The sequence below is a fragment of the Panthera pardus genome, unplaced genomic scaffold, assembly GCF_024362965.1.
Source record: "Panthera pardus isolate Hobbes unplaced genomic scaffold, ASM2436296v1 HiC_scaffold_19, whole genome shotgun sequence".
Taxonomy (NCBI): domain Eukaryota; kingdom Metazoa; phylum Chordata; class Mammalia; order Carnivora; family Felidae; genus Panthera; species Panthera pardus.
The window spans coordinates 25,741,826-25,760,353 of record NW_026526754.1 but is presented as its reverse complement, the minus strand read 5'-3'; the positions used below and the strand labels follow the sequence as shown (position 1 = coordinate 25,760,353).

Here is an 18,528-nt window from a genome sequence, read left to right as displayed (position 1 = left end):
AAGTGTCCTGGAGAGGCGAGGGGCCCAGAAACCCAGCTGCAGGGTGCCCAGGGAGGGAGGTCTACCGAAGACCTTCCCTGCGCTGAGCTGGGACTCTCAAATCTCTCCCATCCCTCGTCCACCCAAGTGGCCTCAGCGCTGAGCGGAGCCCAAAGCAGAGCAAGAAAAAATGTCCTCAGGGAGTTGTGGCCGGGATCAGACCCGAGCTTCGCCGGCCTCGGCTCAGGGGCCTGGAAACGACGCTGGCCTAGTCAGGAAGGGACCTTCACGCCGCCTCAGGGACCCCCAGATGACGCGCTCACACACCAGGAAGGTGAGCCCGCGGAGAAACTGAGGCCGCCCCGCCCACCCGAGGCTGCTGTTCTAACCACGGCGAAGCTCACCTCCTTGTGTGCTGGTTGAGCGCTGGGCCGGAGCTGGGCCGCTCGAGGGGCGCCGGCGCTCCAAGCGCCTGGCTCAGAGGGAGCGGCTGCTGGGACGCACCGTTCCTCGTGTGCCCGCCCGAGCCCCGGCCCAGGGTCGGCCACCAACGGCCCCGGCGGCGCCGTGGGTAGACGGGAGACGAGGGGGCAGCTGGCCGTACAGGTGCGCGGTGCAGGTGCTCAGCTGGGCGGCACAAGGCCCCGCCCCCCGGCTCGGCCCCGCCCGTGTTAGCAGAGGGGGCTGTGCCCCGAGCAGGCCCCGCCCCGAGCGTCACGGCTGAGGCCGATGGGCGGAGCCGCAGGCGGCGGAAGAGCTCCGAGCCGAGAGGTGGGGACCCGCAGGTAGTGCGGTCGCTCGCGGGGTCCCGCAGCACTTCCTGGTGGGCGAGGCGGGGTCTCTCTGTTCGGGAGCGGGGACGCAGCTGGCGGGGTGCTGTAGGCCCTGGGGTCCGTTCAGCTGACGAGGTCGCCGGGCTGCGGGGGGGACCATGTGGATGCTGGGTGGAGGCTCTGGGGGGCGCACAACTGGCGGGGAGAGGTCTCTGGTTCCTGACACGCGACCCCCGCCCGCCAGAATGGGCAGCAGCTCGCTGTCCGAGGACTACCGCCTGTGCCTGGAGCGTGAGCTGCGGCGCGGCCGCGCGGGCGTGTGCGGGGACCCATCGCTGCGCGCGGTGCTGTGGCAGATCCTGGTTGAAGACTTCGACCTGCACGGGGCGCTGCAGGACGACGCGCTGGCGCTGCTCACCGACGGCCTGTGGGGCCGCGCCGACCTGGCCCCCGCGCTGCGCGGCCTGGCCCGCGCCTTCGAGCTGCTGGAGTTGGCCGCCGTGCACCTGTACCTGCTACCCTGGAGGAAGGAGTTCACCACCATCAAGGTAGGGCACTGGGCCGAGAGGGCTCCCCTACCCAGGATGCTCTGTGCCGAGGTCAGAGTTCCCTGGGGGAACCTGGAAGCCTTGGGGGCAGCTCTTGGCCAAGGTCCCCCTGGACACTCGCAGGGCTGAAAACATGGTGTGGGTGGAGGCCACCCACCCTGGGTGCCTGCCTTCTGGGTTGGGCGGGGCGGAATCCTTGCTCCTCAAAACTGGAATCACTGCTCTCCCCAAAGTGGCCCCGCGGCTCCTGTAGCACAAATCCTAGGACAGGTGCACGAGAGGAACTTGAGGTTGCATGATCACTCTAATCCCTCCATGATCCCATTTATAGAGGAGTGTTGGGCGGGTGTATCCCCTATGAAGTAGGCACGAGCTGGGGACCCTGCACACCCTGGGGGTCTGGACTAAGTCCACCACTCGTTCAGGTACGCAGGCTGTGTCCAGGGCTGGCCTGACCCCTGTAGGTGAGCTGCCAGCCTGCTGAGGGGGCCGGCATTTGGCCCTCAAAGCTAATTTGGAAGAGTAGGAAGGTGCTGATGTCATTGGGCACGTGGGCGAGTCCACCTCCGCCGGTTGCCATGGCAGCGGCCGCTTTTCTGTCTCCCCCGCCCCTCCCCCCTCTCTCAAAGGGTGAGCTCTAGAGCTTTATTGCTTCATGGGGACACCTGCTGGTCAGAAGTTCAAGGGCTTTTCCATTCGGATAACGGGGCGGGAGGCACCCTTACTTCAGTGTCGGTCAGACCTGGCTGCAGTCTGGTCCTACTTCCTCTTGACCGTGTGGCTTAGTGCAGGTTACCTAAGCTCCCTGAACCGGTTTCCTCGTCTGTCAAGCGGACACAAGAATAAGCCAGTCCCAGGTCTGTCGTGAGCCCTGAGTACGATGCTTGCACGCGGTAGTGCTCAGTCTGCGGGACGTGTCATCCTCAGCTAGAAGCAGAGGAATGCTGACAGGATCCCAGAGTGATAGAATTTTAGGACCGGGAGACCCACACGACCGTCATCCTCAAAAAATGCGACCCGGGAGGCACTTTCCTGTCTGGCGTTCCCGGGCTCTCCGCCCAGCTGCACAGTGGAGCCTCCCCACAGTACAGGTGGTGCACCCACGTGGTGGCAAGCACAGCTGGATAAAACGCGTGGCTAAGCCTCGGTCTCACGGGAAAGGCTCTCCAAGACAAGTGCAAAGGCGAGTTCAGGACGTGTTGGGGAGGCCACCTGATCGGAAGGGCAGATAAGCACCCCTATTTGTGCAGGACCAGATCTCAGCAAAGCCCCGGGGGTGACAGGAGGTGGAGGAGACCCCGAGGGAAGTGAGATTTGTTTCCCTCCCCGGCCCCAGCAACTAAAGCGGGTCTCGGGAGGTGGGCCCTAGCACGCATTGCTGAGAAGCTCCTCCCATGGGCGTGTTAGCACAGCCCGAAACTGCCCCGCTTCTGGGGTGAGGCTGGTGGCCCCTGGAGCCGGCCAAGGCCAGAATGGAGGTGAGTGTGGGCTGCTGGTGACCGGGACCCTCCTCCGCAGACCTTCTCCGGGGGCTACGTGCACGTGCTGAAAGGTGCCCTCTCGGAGGACCTCCTCATCCAGAGCTTCCAGAAGATGGGTTACGTGCCCAGGGACAACCACCGCCTGACGATGGCTGCCCTGCCACCCGCCTGCCAGCTGGTGCAGGTAGCCCTGGGCTGCTTTGCCCTGCGGCTGGAGTGCGAGATCCTGGGCGAGGTGCTGGCCCAGCTGGGGACCAGCGTGCTGCCAGCGGAGGAGCTGCTGCAGGCCCGGCGGGCCAGCGCGGACGTGGCCTCCTGCGTGGCCTGGCTGCAGCAGCGGCTGGCCCGGGAAGAGGAGCCGCCGCCTCTGCCCCCCCGGGGCTCCCCAACCGTGTTCCAGACGCAGCTGGACCTATACCGGGACCTGCAGGAGGACGAGGGCTCGGAGGAGGCCAGCCTGTACGGGGGGCCCTCGCCGGGCCCCGACTCCCCTCCCCCAGAGCTGGCCTGCCGGCCTCCACTCTGGGGACAGAGCGCCAAACTGTGGGGTGCCAGGGGAGGGGCCTGGGAGCCACTAGGGGAGGCTGAGGTGCTGCCGCAGGCCAGCAGCCCGCCGTACGGGGCCTCGAAGGAGGAGCCGGAGCCAGAGCCGGACGCCTTCTCCTTCCTGTCGCTGCGCCAAGAGCTGCTAAGCAGGCCCGGAGACCCAGGGAGGTCGGGGCGGGTCAGCCCCCAGCGTGGGTACGGGCCCAGCCCCCCACCGCCCGGCTACCAAGCACACGGCTGCCTGGCTCCCGGTGCCCTGCCCACCCTGTGCTGTGACACGTGCCGCCAGCTGCACGCCCCGCACTGTGCCACCCTGCCTGCCTGCCGTCTAGGTCACACACTTCGTGTGCTGCTCGGTGACACCCAGCAGCGCCTCTGGCTGCAGCGTGCACAGGTGGACACCCTCCTCTATGATGGGCCCGGGGCCCGACCTTAGGCCCAGCCAGGCCCTGGGTCAAGTGCTTTCCAGAGAGTTTCCGTGGTGCTTCTCTGGGCCTCAACACTCCTCAGGCCTGAGCCCTGGCCACCCTGCCCCCCGGGGACTCCTGGGCACAGCAGGGTGGGGGATCCAGGCCTCACAAAGCAGGAGATGGGCTCCTGCCTTCCATGGAAAGCTCTTGCCTGGGGCTGGCCGGCTCCCCACCCCCTGCTCCCAGTGTTCCGGACTATGTCCCAACGTGCTGGGTGGAGTCTAGCTTGTGTCAGCGTCTCACCACCATGCCTACTCCCATGAAGGACCCTCTCCCTCCTCTTTCACCCCTCCCCCAACCCACTGAAGGGGCCCAGCACCCAGCCTGTAGCTCTTGACCTATCCCTGTAAGTTGTGGTTCAGGACACGTTGCCTCCCTCTGAGCGCCCAAGGGAGATTTTCCTCACAGGGGTGTCCTTGGAGGCCCACAGGTGACACCGTGGGCCACTGAGCACCACCGTGACCAGCCCAGGGGCTCTGCCAGGTACGTGGCTGACCTAGCCTCTTGCCGATGGAACGAGCCGAGGGCTGGCCCGAGACGAACCCACGTGCCCTGGTCATCGCTGGGCTGGGAAGTTGGGCCCACACGTGGAAGAGAAACAATCCGATCTCACAGCAGAGTGTGCAGGGTCCCGAGGAGTCCAGAGAGCAGGGAGGCAGGCAGCAAGTGGGGCCCGGACAGGCTGTGCCACTCGCTTCCAGGTGGAACATGGGGCTTCTGAGCAATCAGCACCCCACAAGCCACCTTGCTGGGGCTCTCTGCTGCACAGGCTTCCCACCTGATCATTCACCCTGGGCCCAGTGGTAAAGATGGGAGCCAGGCTCTTGAGTAGCCACCTGCTCAGACAGACTCTCAGGGCGCAGGCAGGCGGAACCCCTTTTCCTGGGGGGGAAGGGTCCCAGAACATACTAACCCACAGGACTGGAGGGGACAGGTGCCTGTTTCTGTGCTGGCCCCTCCTCACTGGGCACTCTGCCCGTCTGTCTGTCCCACCTCTCCTTCCCAGCACTCAGAGAACCACCTTCACGTCATGAGTCAGAACCCAAAGTTCATTAAAGGACATTGAACCTGTTCACGTCTATTAGAAAAACTTTCATCTCTCTGAGCTTCTGTTAGCCACTCATGCCCCTTCCCGTCTGGGCCTCAGTGTGGGGGCAGGGACAGGGCCCAGACCCCAGTCCATCAGGCAGGATGTGACCCACACCCGACCCCTCCTTCCCATCTGAGTGTCACCAGCCCTGCCACTGGGGCGGGGGCGGGGGGGGGGGGGGGCTTACCAGAGCCTCAGACAGACCCTGGGGCCCAGGACGGGATGCAGGCAACCACGTGGGGGGTCTGCCCATCCCACGCTAGCAACACCCACTGAGATGGGCCCAGCGGCCCTTTGTTCCTGGGAAGTGAGGGCCTGAGCTTCTGCATGGCTGTAGAGGGCCAACTGTGGGCATGGCCATGGGTCCCCAGACTGAGTGTCGGGCCCTTCTCGGGTGCACCCACCCTGCTCTTCTGGAGAAGGGGGTGCAGTCAGCTGGAGCAGCTGGTCAGTGTCAGTCAAAGGGCGAGCCGGATCCTAGCAGCGTCGTCAGCCCGGACCGCAGAGGCCTCCCGCCAGTCACGGTCACGGCTTGCAGCGCTTGCTCTGGGCCTCACACGTGGCCGGAACAGCCCGCTTGTTGCGGTGGTGGGGGAAGGTGGGCATGAGCTCCGGCTCGCAGGCTGCAGGGAGAGAGCCGTTCAGCGCCGGGTGGGTGGGGGATGGGGGAAGAGTGCGCTCCGGGTCTGAGAACCCCGCTCTGCATCTGTGATGGGCCCTGGGGTTGCGTCTTCCTCTGCTCCCATCAGAGAACAGTTTGTGTGGCCAACAAGCACCCACACCGGCCTCAGCAGGCAGCCCCTGCCCGCCCAGGGCCCACCCTCCACCTGGGCTCCACCCGGAGCCCACCACACCACCCCTTCAGGGGCTTCAGCAGCTCTGCGAGGCTGTGCCCCAACACCCCACCCTGGACTACAAGGGCCACAAGCCAAGCCACCTGTGGAGCCTGGTGGGGGTGGGGGTGGGGGTCTGGGAGACTCACGCAGGGGCTTCTCCTTGAAGTAGGAGCTTTCCAAGCCGTCTCTGGCCGTTGCCCTGGAGAGGAGGCCTTGCTGTTAACAGGACCCCCAGATGCCACTGAAGCTAGTGTCCCTCACACCTGCCCGGCTCCGCGGCCTCTGGTTCAAATGTCCCAACGACAAGAGGTGAGTGGCAAGTAGGGGACTGGGGCCCAGAAACAGATGGGAAACTCAGAATGGGCTCCGTGACCTGGGTGGGCAGAGACCGCCCAAACTGAGCGGCTGGCCCTCCGCGCCTGAGTCCGGGGGCTTCTCTGCGGCAGCGTGGCCTGTGTTGTGAAAATCCCCCTATAAAGGGCCCAGGTGTGAGGTGTCCCCACTCCTGCCCGCAGGCGAGGTCGGCACCTTTTCTTGGGGTCGTACATGAAGAGGAAGTTCAGCAGGCGCAGGCCGGCCTCCGACAGCCACGGGAACTTGTGCTTCAGGTTGTTGTACGGCTGCTTGCGCAGGCTGTACTGGCCCACCAGCGGCAGCCTGGAGAAACCCTGCGGGAAGCGGGAGGTGAAGCCGCAGGGCTTCGCGGCAGGTGAAGCCGGCCTGGGCGGGGGGTGACGAGGGCAGAGGCCAGGCGCTCACCGGCCAGATGTTCTCACTGGGTGTCCCCAGCAGCTGTACAATCAGGTCCACCTGGTGGATCTCAGAAGTGCCGGGGAGCAGGGGCTTGTGAGCCAGCAGCTCGGCCAGGATGCACCCCACGGCCCTGCAGAGGAGAGCGGGCCTCACTTCACGCACCGGCTCGCCGCGGCCACACACCTCGGCCGAGTGCCACTTTGACGTGAGCCGCTGAGGGCAAGTGCCGCCCCACATGCCTCCCGCGTGCTGGGGTCAGGACCGGCTGGAGCTCGGGAGGTCACCACGGAACGTGACCCAGTGCCAGATGGCCTCTGTGGGTGGCGAGGGCCGGGCCTTTCTGCTGCAGAAGCTGTGTTCTCACACTTCCCCTTGGGATCCCAGGTTTCTCCCCACCAGGAGCTGGCAAAGACCCCAGCCCTGCTCCGGCCCCTGCCGGCCTCTCCCCCAGGCTCTGGGAGCTGCCTTCACCCCTCACCACATGTCAATGCTGGTGGTCTGCGTGGTAGTTCCCAACAGCAGTTCGGGGGCCCGGTACCTGCAAAGAGAAATGCACTCTGCAGTCAGCCTTCCTGAGAGCTGGCCTGGGCGACCGGATGGCCAACCCCAGCTCAGGCCCCCTCTTCCCCGCAGTGCTGCAAATGTGGACAGCACGCGCGGTCACGGCAGCTGCTGCTGGACAGCCCCTGTGAGCAGCAGCGAATTCTCTATGCCACGCGGGGGCTGGCTGACACATGGCAGAAGGTGTACGATTTCCACGTCCTCTCTGTAACCACAACCCTGCTGTGCTTCTTAAAAACATGAGAAGCAACTCCAGAAAGCTGCGTCAGCCGCCCACCCTTCTGTCTGAATCAGGCTGGGTGTCCGGCTGCCTCGGGCAGGGCAGTCTCACCAGCCTTGCTGTCATCTTGCTGTCTCAGGAAGTGTCCTAGACCCAGCCTCCAGGAGTATGTGCAGCCCTCTGGGGCTTCGAGACCCTCAGGGTCCTTCTGCAGCTTTGGCCTGATCAGCGCCCCCACACTTCCCTCCACCAGGGACACCTCGTCCCGACAGACTCACCAGAGCGTCACCACCTTGGGGGTCATCGGCTTCACTGGGATGCCATAGGCCCGTGCCAGGCCAAAATCCGCTGCGACAAAGGCAGAAAGACGAGGGGACAAGGGTCACTGGGGGAGGGCTAACGAGCTGCTGTGTGGGAGCCAGCCCTCAGCCTTCAGGGTGCTTGTGAGGACTGACCTGCTCCCCTGCCCAAGTGGCCACACCTCCCACAGAGCCAGCGCCCTGCACCCACCTGTCTTCACACAGCCTTTGTCAGTCATGAGCAGGTTGGAAACCTTCAGGTCCCTGTGACAGAAAGTGATCACTAGTTCCCAGGGAAGTGAGTTCCATGGGGTAATTACGTTGCCTCCTAATTGTATGTCACAGGCACACTCAAAACACTTTTCCTCCACATCCTCTGTTGGAACTTTTTAAAGTTTACTTATTTTTAGTAATCTCCACACCCAATGTGTGGATTGAACGTACAACCCTGAGATCAAGAGTCACACGCTCTCCCGACTGAGCCCATTTGAGCTTTCTGGGCACCCCCGTTTAAAACTTTTTATTATTTGTTAATTTGAAATTAAAAAAAAATTTTGTAATGTTTATTTATTTTTGAGAGAGAGAAAGAAAGCATGTGCACATGAGCAGGGAAGGGGCAGAGAGAGGGGAGAGGGAGACAGAAGATCTGAGATCTCAGCACAGAGCCCGACCAGGGGCTCAGACTCACTAACCATGAGATCGTGACCTGAGCCAAAGTCAGCCGCTTAACTGACTGAGCCACCCAGGTGCTTCTTATTTATTTTAAATATTTATCTGAGAGAGAGAGAGGGAAAGAGAGAGAGAGGGAGGGAGGGAGGGAGAGAGCATGTGCAGGGGAGGGACAGAGACAAAGGAAATCAAGAATCCCAAGCAGGCTCTGCACCATCAGTGCCAAGGCTGATGTGGGGCTTGATCCCATAAGCTGTGAGATCATGACTTGAGCTGAAACCAAGAGTCAGAAGCTTAACTGCTTGAGCCACCCGGGCGTCCCAGAACTTTTTAAAAACAGGGAAGGTGGGCAGCAGAAGGCCATCCGGCAGCTGGAGTAGCAGAGCTCTCAGTAACTTCCTCAGGAAGTGGCAGAGCCAGGCAGCAAGCCCAGGCCTAACTTCCTCCCGTGCCCATCCCCACCCAGGGCTGCACCAGCTGCTCCAAGATACAAGAAACCACTGCTGTGGGCCTGGAAGATCCCCCACTCCATCCTCTTCCAGTCGTAGCATTTTCTCGTGCGTAACGAGGCTCCAGGAGGGATCTGTCCACACAGTCAGTCCCCCAGGTGGAAAGCAGGTGCTGTTTGGGCCTGGATCCTGCCCCAAGGAACAGTTAGAGAAATGCACCGAAGCCAGGTCACCTTTCCCCTGCGTCATGAGGGCACATTTGTCGCTTCGGCACCCCCCGCCCCGATGATGCCATCCCTCACCACCTGAGGCCCCTCCTACCTGTGGATGATGAAGTTCTGGTGCAGGTACTGAAGTCCTCGGAGCACTTGAAGGACAATGCACTTGACCTACACAAAGGCAGAAGGCATCAGTTAAGGTGATACACGTTTGGCGCAAATGTGGACGTGCACCTGCTCCGCGGCCCCCAGCCTCACACCTGGGCCTCCGAGAACGGTGTCGGCATGTTCTCCAGAAGGCTGGCCAGGTCTTGCTCACAATAACCCATCACCAGAAAGATGCTGGAAGGAAAGGGGAAACACACGGAGGCTCGCACGTCCTCCTAGGCCACAGGACCCTCCCCGACTGCGGGAAGGACGAACTGTGCTTGGGGAAAGCACAGGGAGGGGACGGGCAGGGCGGGCTCAGCAGACTGCGTACCTCTCCAGGTGGTTCCCAACAACCACCTCCTTCAGCTCCACGATATTCGGATGGCGAAGGCGAAGAAGCAGTGTGATCTCCCGAAGGCTGCTGATGGGGACCCCTGCAGGCAAACCTGCAACTCAGCAACCCCACCCCCGCACACAAGGACCCCTGCGACCAGACCTGCAACTCAGCAACCCCCACCCCCGCACACAAGGACCCCTGCGACCAGACCTGCAACCCAGCAACCCCCACCCCCGCACACAAGGACCCCTGCGACCAGACCTGCAACTCAGCAACCCCCACCCCCGCACACAAGGACCCCTGCGACCAGACCTGCAACCCAGCAACCCCCACCCCCGCACACAAGGACCCCTGCGACCAGACCTGCAACCCAGCAACCCCCACCCCCGCACACAAGGACCCCTGCGACCAGACCTGCAACTCAGCAACCCCCACCCCCGCACACAAGGACCCCTGCGACCAGACCTGCAACTCAGCAACCCCCACCCCCGCACACAAGGACCCCTGCGACCAGACCTGCAACTCAGCAACCCCCACCCCTGCACACAAGGACCCCTGCGACCAGAACTGCAACTCAGCAACCCCCACCCCTGCACACAAGGACCCCTGCGACCAGAACTGCAACTCAGTAACCCCCACCCATGCAACCAGACCTGCAACTCAGCAACCACAAGCCCTGTAGACAAGGACCCAAGCAACCAGACATGACCTCAGCAACCCCACCCCCTGGAGACAAAGACCCCTGCAACCAGACCTGCAAATCAGCAACCCCCACCCCCCGCACACAAGGACCCCTGCAACCAGACCTGCAACTCAGCAACCCCCACCCCTGCACACAAGGACCCCTGCAACCAGACCTGCAACTCAGCAACCACAAGCCCTGCAGACAAGGACCCAAGCAACCAGACATGACCTCAGCAACCCCACCCCCTTGAGACAAAGACCCCTGCAACCAGACCTGCATATCAGCAAACCACCCCCCCCCCACCCCCCCCCACCCCCGCCGGAGACAGGGACCCTTGAAACTAGACCTGCAAATCAGGAACACCCACCCTTGTAGACAAGGACCCCTGTAACCAGACCTGGCCTCAGCAACCCCCACCCCTGCAACCAGAACTGCAACTCAGCAACCCCCACCCCTGCACACAAGGACCCCTGGGACCAGACCTGGCCTCAGCAACCCCCAGCCCTGCAAAGAAGGACCCCTGGGACCAAACCTGGCATCAGCAATCCCCACCACTACAGGCAAGGACCCCTAAAACCAGACCTGGCCTCAGCAACCCCCAACCCTGCACACAAGGACCTTTGCAACCAGACCCGGCCTCAGCAACCCTCACCCCTGGAGACAAGGACCCCTGAAACTAGACCTGCAACTCAGCGACCCCCACCTCTGCAGACAAGGACCCCTGCAAGCAGACCTGGCCTCAGCGACCCCCACTCCTGCAAACTCCTGCAGCCAGGCCTGCAACTCAGCAACCCCCACCCCTGCAGACAAGGACCCCTGAAACTCAGCAACCCACACCCCTGCAGACAGACCTGCAATTCAGCAACCCCCACCCCTGCAACCAGACCTATAACTCAGCAACCCACACCCCTGCAGACAGACCTGCAACTCAGCAACCCCAAGCCCTGAAGACTAGGACCCCTGAAATTAGACCTGCAACTCAGGATGCCCACCCCTGCACAGAAGGACTGCTGCAACCAGACCTGGCCTCAGCAACCCCCACCCCTGCAACCAGAACTGCAACTCAGCAATCCCCACTCCTGCACACAAGGAACCCTGTGACCAGACCTGGCCTCAGCTACCCCCACCCTTGCACACAAGGACCCCTGGGACCAGACCTGGCCTCAGCAACCCCCAGCCCTGCACACAAGGGTCCCTGTAACCAGAACTGGCCTCATGAACACCCACCCCTGCATACAAGGTCCCCTACAACCAGACCAACAACTCAGGTACCCCCAACCCTGCACACAAGGATCCCTGCAACCAGACCTGGCCTCAGCAACCCCCAGCCCTGCAAAGAAGGACCCCTGGGACCAAACCTGGCATCAGCAATCCCCACCACTACAGGCAAGGACCCCTAAAACCAGACCTGGCCTCAGCAACCCCCAACCCTGCACACAAGGACCTTTGCAACCAGACCCGGCCTCAGCAACCCTCACCCCTGGAGACAAGGACCCCTGAAACTAGACCTGCAACTCAGCGACCCCCACCTCTGCAGACAAGGACCCCTGCAAGCAGACCTGGCCTCAGCGACCCCCACTCCTGCAAACTCCTGCAGCCAGGCCTGCAACTCAGCAACCCCCACCCCTGCAGACAAGGACCCCTGAAACTCAGCAACCCACACCCCTGCAGACAGACCTGCAACTCAGCAACCCCTACCCCCACATCCAGACCGGTAACTCAGCAACCCCCACCCCTGCAACCAGACCTATAACTCAGCAACCCACACCCCTGCAGACAGACCTGCAACTCAGCAACCCCAAGCCCTGAAGACTAGGACCCTTGAAATTAGACCTGCAACTCAGGATGCCCACCCCTGCACAGAAGGACCGCTGCAACCAGACCTGACCTCAGCAACCCGCACCCTGCAGACAAGGACCCCTGGAACTAGACCTGAAACCCATCAAGCACCACTCCTCCAGACAAGGACCCCTGCAACCAGACCTGCAACTCAGGAACCCATCTGCTGCAGACGAGGACCCCTGAAACTAGACCTGTTACTCAGCAACCTCCACCCCTGTAGACAAGGACCCCTGCATCCAGACTTGCAACTCAGCAACCTCCAACCCCGAGAACGAAGACCCCTGAAATTAGACCTGCAACTCAAAACCCCCCACCCCTGCAACCAGACCTGCAACTCAGCAGCCCCACCCCTGCAGACAAGGACCCCTGAAACTAGACCTGCAAATCAGGAGCCCCCACCCCTGCAGACAAGGACCCTTTAAACTAGACCTACAACTCAGCAACCCCCACCCCTGCAGACAAGGACCCCTGAAATTAGACCTGCAATTCAGTAACCCCCCACCTGCAACCAGACCTGCAAACAGCAGTCCCCACCCCTGCCAACAAGGACCTCTGAAATTAGACTGCAAATCAGGAACCCCCACCCCTGCACGCAAGGACCCCTGCAACCAGACCTGGCTTCAGCAACCCCCACCCCTGCAACCAGAACTGCAACTCAGCAATCCCCACCCCTGCACACAAGGAGCCCTGAAACTAGACCTGCAACTCAGAAACTCCCAGCCTTGGAGACAAGGACCCGTGCAACCAGACCTGCAACTCAGCAACCCCCAACCCTGCACACAAGGACCTCTGCGATCAGGCCTGGCCTCAGCAATCCCCACCCCTGTAGACAAGGACCCCTGCAACCAGACCTGCAACTCAGGAACACCCACTCCTGCAGAAAAGGACCCCTGAAACTTAGCAACCCACACCCCTACAGACAAGGACCCCTAAAACTAGACATGCAACTCAGGAACCCGACTGCTGCAGACGAGGACCCCTGAAACGAGACCTGCTACTCAGCAACCTCCACCCCTGTAGACAAGACCCTGCAACCAAACCTGCAACTTGGCAACCCTCATCCCTACGACACACCTGCACCTCAGCAACCCCCACGCCTGCTTCCAGACCCGCAACTCAGCTACCCCCACCCCTGAGAACAAGGACCCCTGAAATTAGACTGCAACACAGGAATCCCTACCCCTGTAACCAGAGCTGCAACTCAGCAGCCCCCACCCCTGCAGACAAGGACCCCTGAAATTGGACCTGTAACTCAGCAACCCCACCCCTACAAAGATCCCTAAACCAGACCTGCAACTCAGCAACCCCCACCCCTGGAGACAAGGACCCATGCAACCAGACCTGTAACTCAGCAAGCCACACCCCTGCAGACAAGGACCCCTGAAACTCAGCAACCCACACTCCTGCAGACAGACCTGCAACTCAGCAACCCCCACTCATGAATCCAGACTTGCAACTCAGCAACCCTCAGCCCTGCAGACCAGGACCCTTGAAATTAGGCCTGCAACTCAAGATGTCCCACCCCTGCTCACAAGGATCCCTGCAACCAGACCTGGCTTCAGCAACCCCCACCCCTGCAGGCAAGGACCCCTGCAACCAGACCAGCAACTCAGGAACCCGACCGCTGCAGATGAGGGCCCCTGAAACTAGACGTGTTACTCAGCAACCTCCACCCCTGCAGACAAGGACCGCTGCAGCCCTGCAACTCAGCAACCTCCACCCCTGAGAACGAGGACCCTGAAATTAGACGTGCAACACAAAAACCCCCACCCCTGCAACCAGACCTGCAACTCAGCAGCCCCACCCCTGCAGACAAGGACCCCTGAACTAGACCTGCAAATCAGGAACCCCCACCCCTGCAGATAAAGACCCCTTAAACTAGACCTGGAACTCAGCAACCCCCACCCATGCAGACAAGGACCCCTGAAATTAGACCTGCAACTCAGGAACCCCGACCCCTGCAGAAAAGAATCCATGCATCCAGACTGGTAACTCAGCAACACCCACCCCTGCAGACAAAGACCCCTGAAACTAGACCTGCAAATCAGGAACCCCCACCCCTGCAACCAGACCTGCAATCAGCAGCCCCCACCCCTGCAGACAAGGACCTCTGAAATTAGACCTGCAAATCAGGAACCCCCACCCGTGCACATAAGGACCCCTGCAACCAGACCTGGCCTCAGCAATCCCCATCGCTGCACACAGGATCCCTGTAACCAGACTTGGCCTCAGGAACCCCCACCCCTGCATACAAGGTCCCCTACAACCAGACTTGCAACTCAGCAATCCCCACTCCTGCACACAAGGAATCCTGTGACCAGACCTGGCCTCAGCTACCCCCACCCTTGCACACAAGGACCCCTGGGACCAGATATGGCTTCAGCAACCCCCACCCCTGCACACAAGGATCCCTGTAACCAGACATGGCCTCAGGAATGCCCCCCGAATACAAGGTCCCCTACAACAAGACCTGCAACTCAGCTACCCCCACCCCTGCACACAAGGACCTCAGCGATCAGACCTGGCCTCAGCAACCCCCACCCCAGGCCAGAAGGAACCTTGGGCAACCGGCAGCTTTCTACCCCTCCCACTTTGAGCTCACCGTCCTTCTCTTTGTCCATCCGCACTTTCTTCAGGGCAACAATCTCATCCGTCTGGGTGTCCCGGGCCCTATCTGGAATGGAAACTCATCCATAATGGAATGATCAAATAGGCTTGATCCCACATCACCCACCCTTGTGCCACACAGGGGCCTCGTTCAGAACCCTGCGGGTTCCCTCTCCCTTCTTTGATAACCGGATGCCCACTGACACTAGGTCCTCACCATGCAAGCAGCACCCACATCCCCACCAGACACAGGCTCTCTGGGGGAGTCCTCTCATCTAACCTGGGTAGAGGGTGCTACTTACAACAGGCTCCCTCTCAGTGTTTCTCCTTAGAGTCAGGATGGGGTCACTGCTCTGCTCTCTGTTGTTACTATGTTCTAACGACAAATAAGATACTTTATCCAGGAAAAAATTCCTTATATTGTGCCAAGGAGGCTCCTCAAAGCCCTGTGCTAAAGTGCGCAGCTTCCAAACCCCAGTAGTATAAGGTATACCAACATCTCAGCTGCCACAGGCCGCAGCCCCGGCTGCTTCTGGAAGTTCTGCATTTTGCTCTAACAGTTGCCCCAACTTGCAGGCCATGGTTGCAAATGCAATTTGAAAAAATCACATTTATCCAGACATGGTGTGGAATTTATGGTAAATACACCATGGATCCGAGTTCACTTGTAGAAATTCTGCCCTGGCTGTGGAGCAATGGGTGTTAAGTTCCTTAACTGCTGGGACAGTCCCCTGAACCCCAGACCTCCCATCTTGGCCACTCACAGACAATGCCATAGGTGCCTTCCCCGATGCGGTTCAGCTTCTCAAACTCCTTCACACTCCGGCACCGTCCCAACTGAAAGACAGAGGTGCTGGCAGTGCAGGGATTGGCCAGCTAACGGACAACTAAAGATGGACGTTTCACATTTAATTTGCACCAGGGAGCTCACTCATGTCTTGCTCACCAAACAGAAAGACAAGCACGCACTTGGGCTTTTCAAATGAGAAAAGGGGGACGACGTTACTGGGCGAGCAGACACTTCGAATGCATTATCACAGATAGCCTGTTCCCTTCCAATCCCACGGTCCAGATGTATGCTGCCTGGAAACAATAACCACTGGCCATGGATAGTTAAAATTAATTAAAATGAGTATTTCATTTCCTCACTTGCCATGTGTGTCGTGCTCCACACTGCTATGTGGCTCACGGGAACCATACTGGACGAGTCAGAAAGCAACATTTCCACGATCACAAGAGGAATAGTGAGCAGCATTGGTCTAAATTATGCTTTGGAGACGGACAAAGCTCCTAGATCCTCACAAAGCACCTATCAAACGCAGTGGAAACTCATCTGTGGCAGAGACGAGCCATCCCCAACATCCACACAGTACTTTTTCTAGTTAGGAAACACTGTCCAGTGGCGTGAGGCCAACCTGTTGGTAGCTGGATTTCTCAGCCTCCCTTGCAGCTAGGTCTGTCCATTTGACTCAATTTTGGCCAATGGGATGTGAGCAGAAAGGACCAAGGGCTCAAGGAAGGGACTTCCCGGTCAAAGGAAGTTGGTTGCCACCCACTCCTTTTTGCTCCTGAAGCAGGGTGGGGTTTGAATGACGTGGAGGTAGATCTACAAGGCAGACAGCTTGAGAGCCTGATCCACCTCGTGGAAAATAGCTGCCTCTCTCTGGAAAGTTAGGGGAGGGAGGAAGAAAGTCCTGTACTTCAGCCACTTTATTTAGGGGTTCCTGTCCTAGCAGAGAGCCCGTACCCTGATACACCTTTCTAATGCAGTACTTTGGTAGATGGACCGAATGGGCATGTCTCTTTGGGTCCAGGAAGCACATGTGGCAAGTTTCAGATTCCAACAGTCTCTCTCTGGCCTTGCTGCCTCTATTCTCTCCCCAGCCCCTGCCTTCCATCTCCTCCCTTCCCACCACCTCTGGAACCAGGTCAGAATCACCCAGACTGAGCCCTTCCACGATCTCACCTCAGCCTCCTCTGCGCACCAGTGCTGTCTCACATCCTCTCTCCTGGGGGAACCCCTGGTGCTTCCTAGTCACACCGTGTCTCTTATCTCCGTGACGTCGCGTCTGCCGCTCTCTAAATCTGGCATGCCAGGCCCCTTTGTCTCTGCATGTCAACATCCTAGTCACACTTACTAGCCCGGCAGAGACGCCACCTTTGTACAGATTTCTTTTTCTTTTTTACTGTTTATTTATTTTTGAAGGAGAGAGAGAGAGACAGACTAAGCATGAGTGGGGGACGGGCAGAGTAAGAGAGGGAGACAAAGGATCCGAAGCCGGCTCCAGCCTCTGAGCTGTCAGCATAGAGCCCGCGGCAGCTCTGGAACATGAGCCATGAGATCATGATCTGAGCCAAAGTCCCATGCTTAACCGACTGAGCTACTCAGGCGCCCCCACACAAATTTCTTTTACAAAAAATTCCCCCCAGCTGCAAACAATTCTTTCCCTAAAATCCCGATACTTTCATATCTTGAAGCACCTACTATTGTGTACTCTGTCCTCATCTGGGTATGTCCCAGCTCCCCTCCGACAGGTTTCCCCTCACTGCTGCACCGTACCCGGAAAGCTGCGCGCACCTGCTGTGTGTGTGAGTGACGTATAACGGCCAGCGACTGCTGCAGGTGGCTCTAGGTGCGCGCTCCGCCAGTGTGCTAATGACGCTTACCGGCTTCTCAGCACCAGTAAGTAGTTAAAACACCAGGGTTCAAACCTGCACCTGCACCTACACGAGCCGTCTCCCTTGGTAAAACCACTCCACACCCCTAAGCTTCACTTTCCTCACCTTTATAAAGGCTCGCCGAGAGGACTAAATGACAGTAACACACGCAGAAGCCTCGCACAGAGCAAGACACAAATGGAAGCCACCGGGTGTCAGGCGGGGCCCGGCCACATCCATTTAAAGCCGAGGGAGACCACGCCTCCAACTCTTTCCACAGGCCAACTCCCCCCTGACACAAGGGGCTCCCGGGTCAGCCTGCAAAGCCCGGCCCCGGCGCAAAACGAAGGGACGCCCGCGGTAGAGCCCAGAGCCTGTTCTTCCAGAGGAGGCCGGCTGCTTGACAGCCCGCCCGTCCCTCGGCGGAGCGCGACTGGCCCCGCGGTCCGCCACCAGCCCAGGCCCTCGGCCCCGGAGCATCGCCGCCGGTTTCCGCGCCGGCCGCGAGGAACTCTGGGACTGTCGTTCCCGCCCGCGGCGGCGGCAACCTCAACGCTTCAGCGCGACACTAAGGGGCTCCAGGGCGTTTCGGTCCCGCCCTGCCCCCGGCGGAGCTACGGCGAGCGGCCCCCCGTCGCACCCTGTGTTCTGGAGGCACCGTGAAGTAGCCGTCCTTACGGATACACTTCAAACGGATCTGCTCGGGCTCTGACTCCGGGTCCCCCATGCCGAGCGCGGCGCCCTGCTCCCCGTGTGCGCAGGCGCAAACGAGGTTCTTGCGCGCTGGCGCTTATTCTACTTCCGGGACACGCCCACTTTAGCAAAGGTTTCCCCGGAAGCCTCCCAAAGGCTCCTGGAGGACCTCTGTTGCTGCCGTCTGCTCGCAGCACCGAGGTTCGGGCCTTAATTTAGTTTTCAGCGCGGGCACCTGAGCCGGCTGGGGCGCTGAGGAACGCCTGCCGGAGGAGGGGGAGGCCGAAGTCCGAGGGGCTGGGGAGTCCCTTGGAGCTCGCGAGGGCCGATCTGGAGCTACGCCGGGGGGGCTTGGGCTGGACCTACGCGGGTCAGGGAGCCGAGGGCGCGTCGGAAGGGTGTGGAAGGCAAGAATGGATGGGACGCTGCGACGGACGTCCCCTGACACATGAGTGTGGAGCACCCACTACGTGTTGGGCCCTGTCAGGCTCTGCCCTCGCGGACCTTCCATTCTAGTGGGACGCAGCCAAACGAGGTAAGTAAATAGATGGCCCGAGAGTTACGCGTGCTAAAGAGAAAAATGAGGCAGGGCAGTGAGTGGGACGTGCCGGGCGCGGGGGTGGAGCATTAAATAGGGTTCCAGGAAAGGCCTCCCGTGCATGGG

The 18,528-nt window shown here is 60.5% G+C and overlaps 2 protein-coding genes and 1 long non-coding RNA gene across 9 annotated transcripts; 2 read left to right on the top strand and 1 right to left on the bottom strand.

Annotated features, from left to right (window-relative positions):
- Positions 1-675: 675 nt before the first annotated feature.
- Positions 676-4,869, top strand: SPATA2L (spermatogenesis associated 2 like). Of its 3 annotated transcripts, none has more exons than XM_019412904.2 (3): positions 676-750; positions 997-1,300; positions 2,819-4,869. In XM_019412904.2, exons 2-3 carry the CDS (start codon positions 998-1,000, stop codon positions 3,761-3,763), a joined length of 1,248 nt encoding a protein of 415 aa, XP_019268449.1. In that variant the 5' UTR covers positions 676-750; position 997; the 3' UTR covers positions 3,764-4,869. The 3 variants fall into 3 exon arrangements, with proteins under 3 accessions (XP_019268449.1, XP_019268448.2, XP_019268447.1); XM_019412903.2 differs by having other exon boundaries at positions 710-764; XM_019412902.2 differs by lacking the exon at positions 676-750 and having other exon boundaries at positions 775-1,300.
- On the bottom strand, positions 4,846-17,952 carry CDK10 (cyclin dependent kinase 10). 5 transcript variants are annotated; one of them, XM_019412909.2, is made up of 13 exons: positions 17,850-17,952; positions 15,278-15,350; positions 14,509-14,580; positions 9,374-9,476; positions 9,153-9,234; positions 8,996-9,063; positions 7,768-7,820; positions 7,536-7,605; positions 6,955-7,014; positions 6,483-6,606; positions 6,252-6,391; positions 5,870-5,922; positions 4,846-5,510 (listed from the first exon to the last, which is right to left on the bottom strand). In XM_019412909.2, exons 3-13 carry the CDS (start codon positions 14,525-14,527, stop codon positions 5,413-5,415), a joined length of 870 nt encoding a protein of 289 aa, XP_019268454.1. In that variant the 5' UTR covers positions 14,528-14,580; positions 15,278-15,350; positions 17,850-17,952; the 3' UTR covers positions 4,846-5,412. The 5 variants fall into 5 exon arrangements, with proteins under 5 accessions (XP_019268454.1, XP_019268452.1, XP_019268451.1 ...); XM_019412907.2 differs by having other exon boundaries at positions 6,270-6,391; positions 17,812-17,942; XM_019412906.2 differs by having other exon boundaries at positions 17,812-17,941.
- On the top strand, positions 13,648-15,133 carry LOC128778205 (uncharacterized). Its single transcript, XR_008423610.1, has 2 exons — positions 13,648-14,161; positions 14,360-15,133. It is a non-coding gene; the product is annotated as an uncharacterized LOC128778205 (long non-coding RNA).
- Positions 17,953-18,528: the final 576 nt, after the last annotated feature.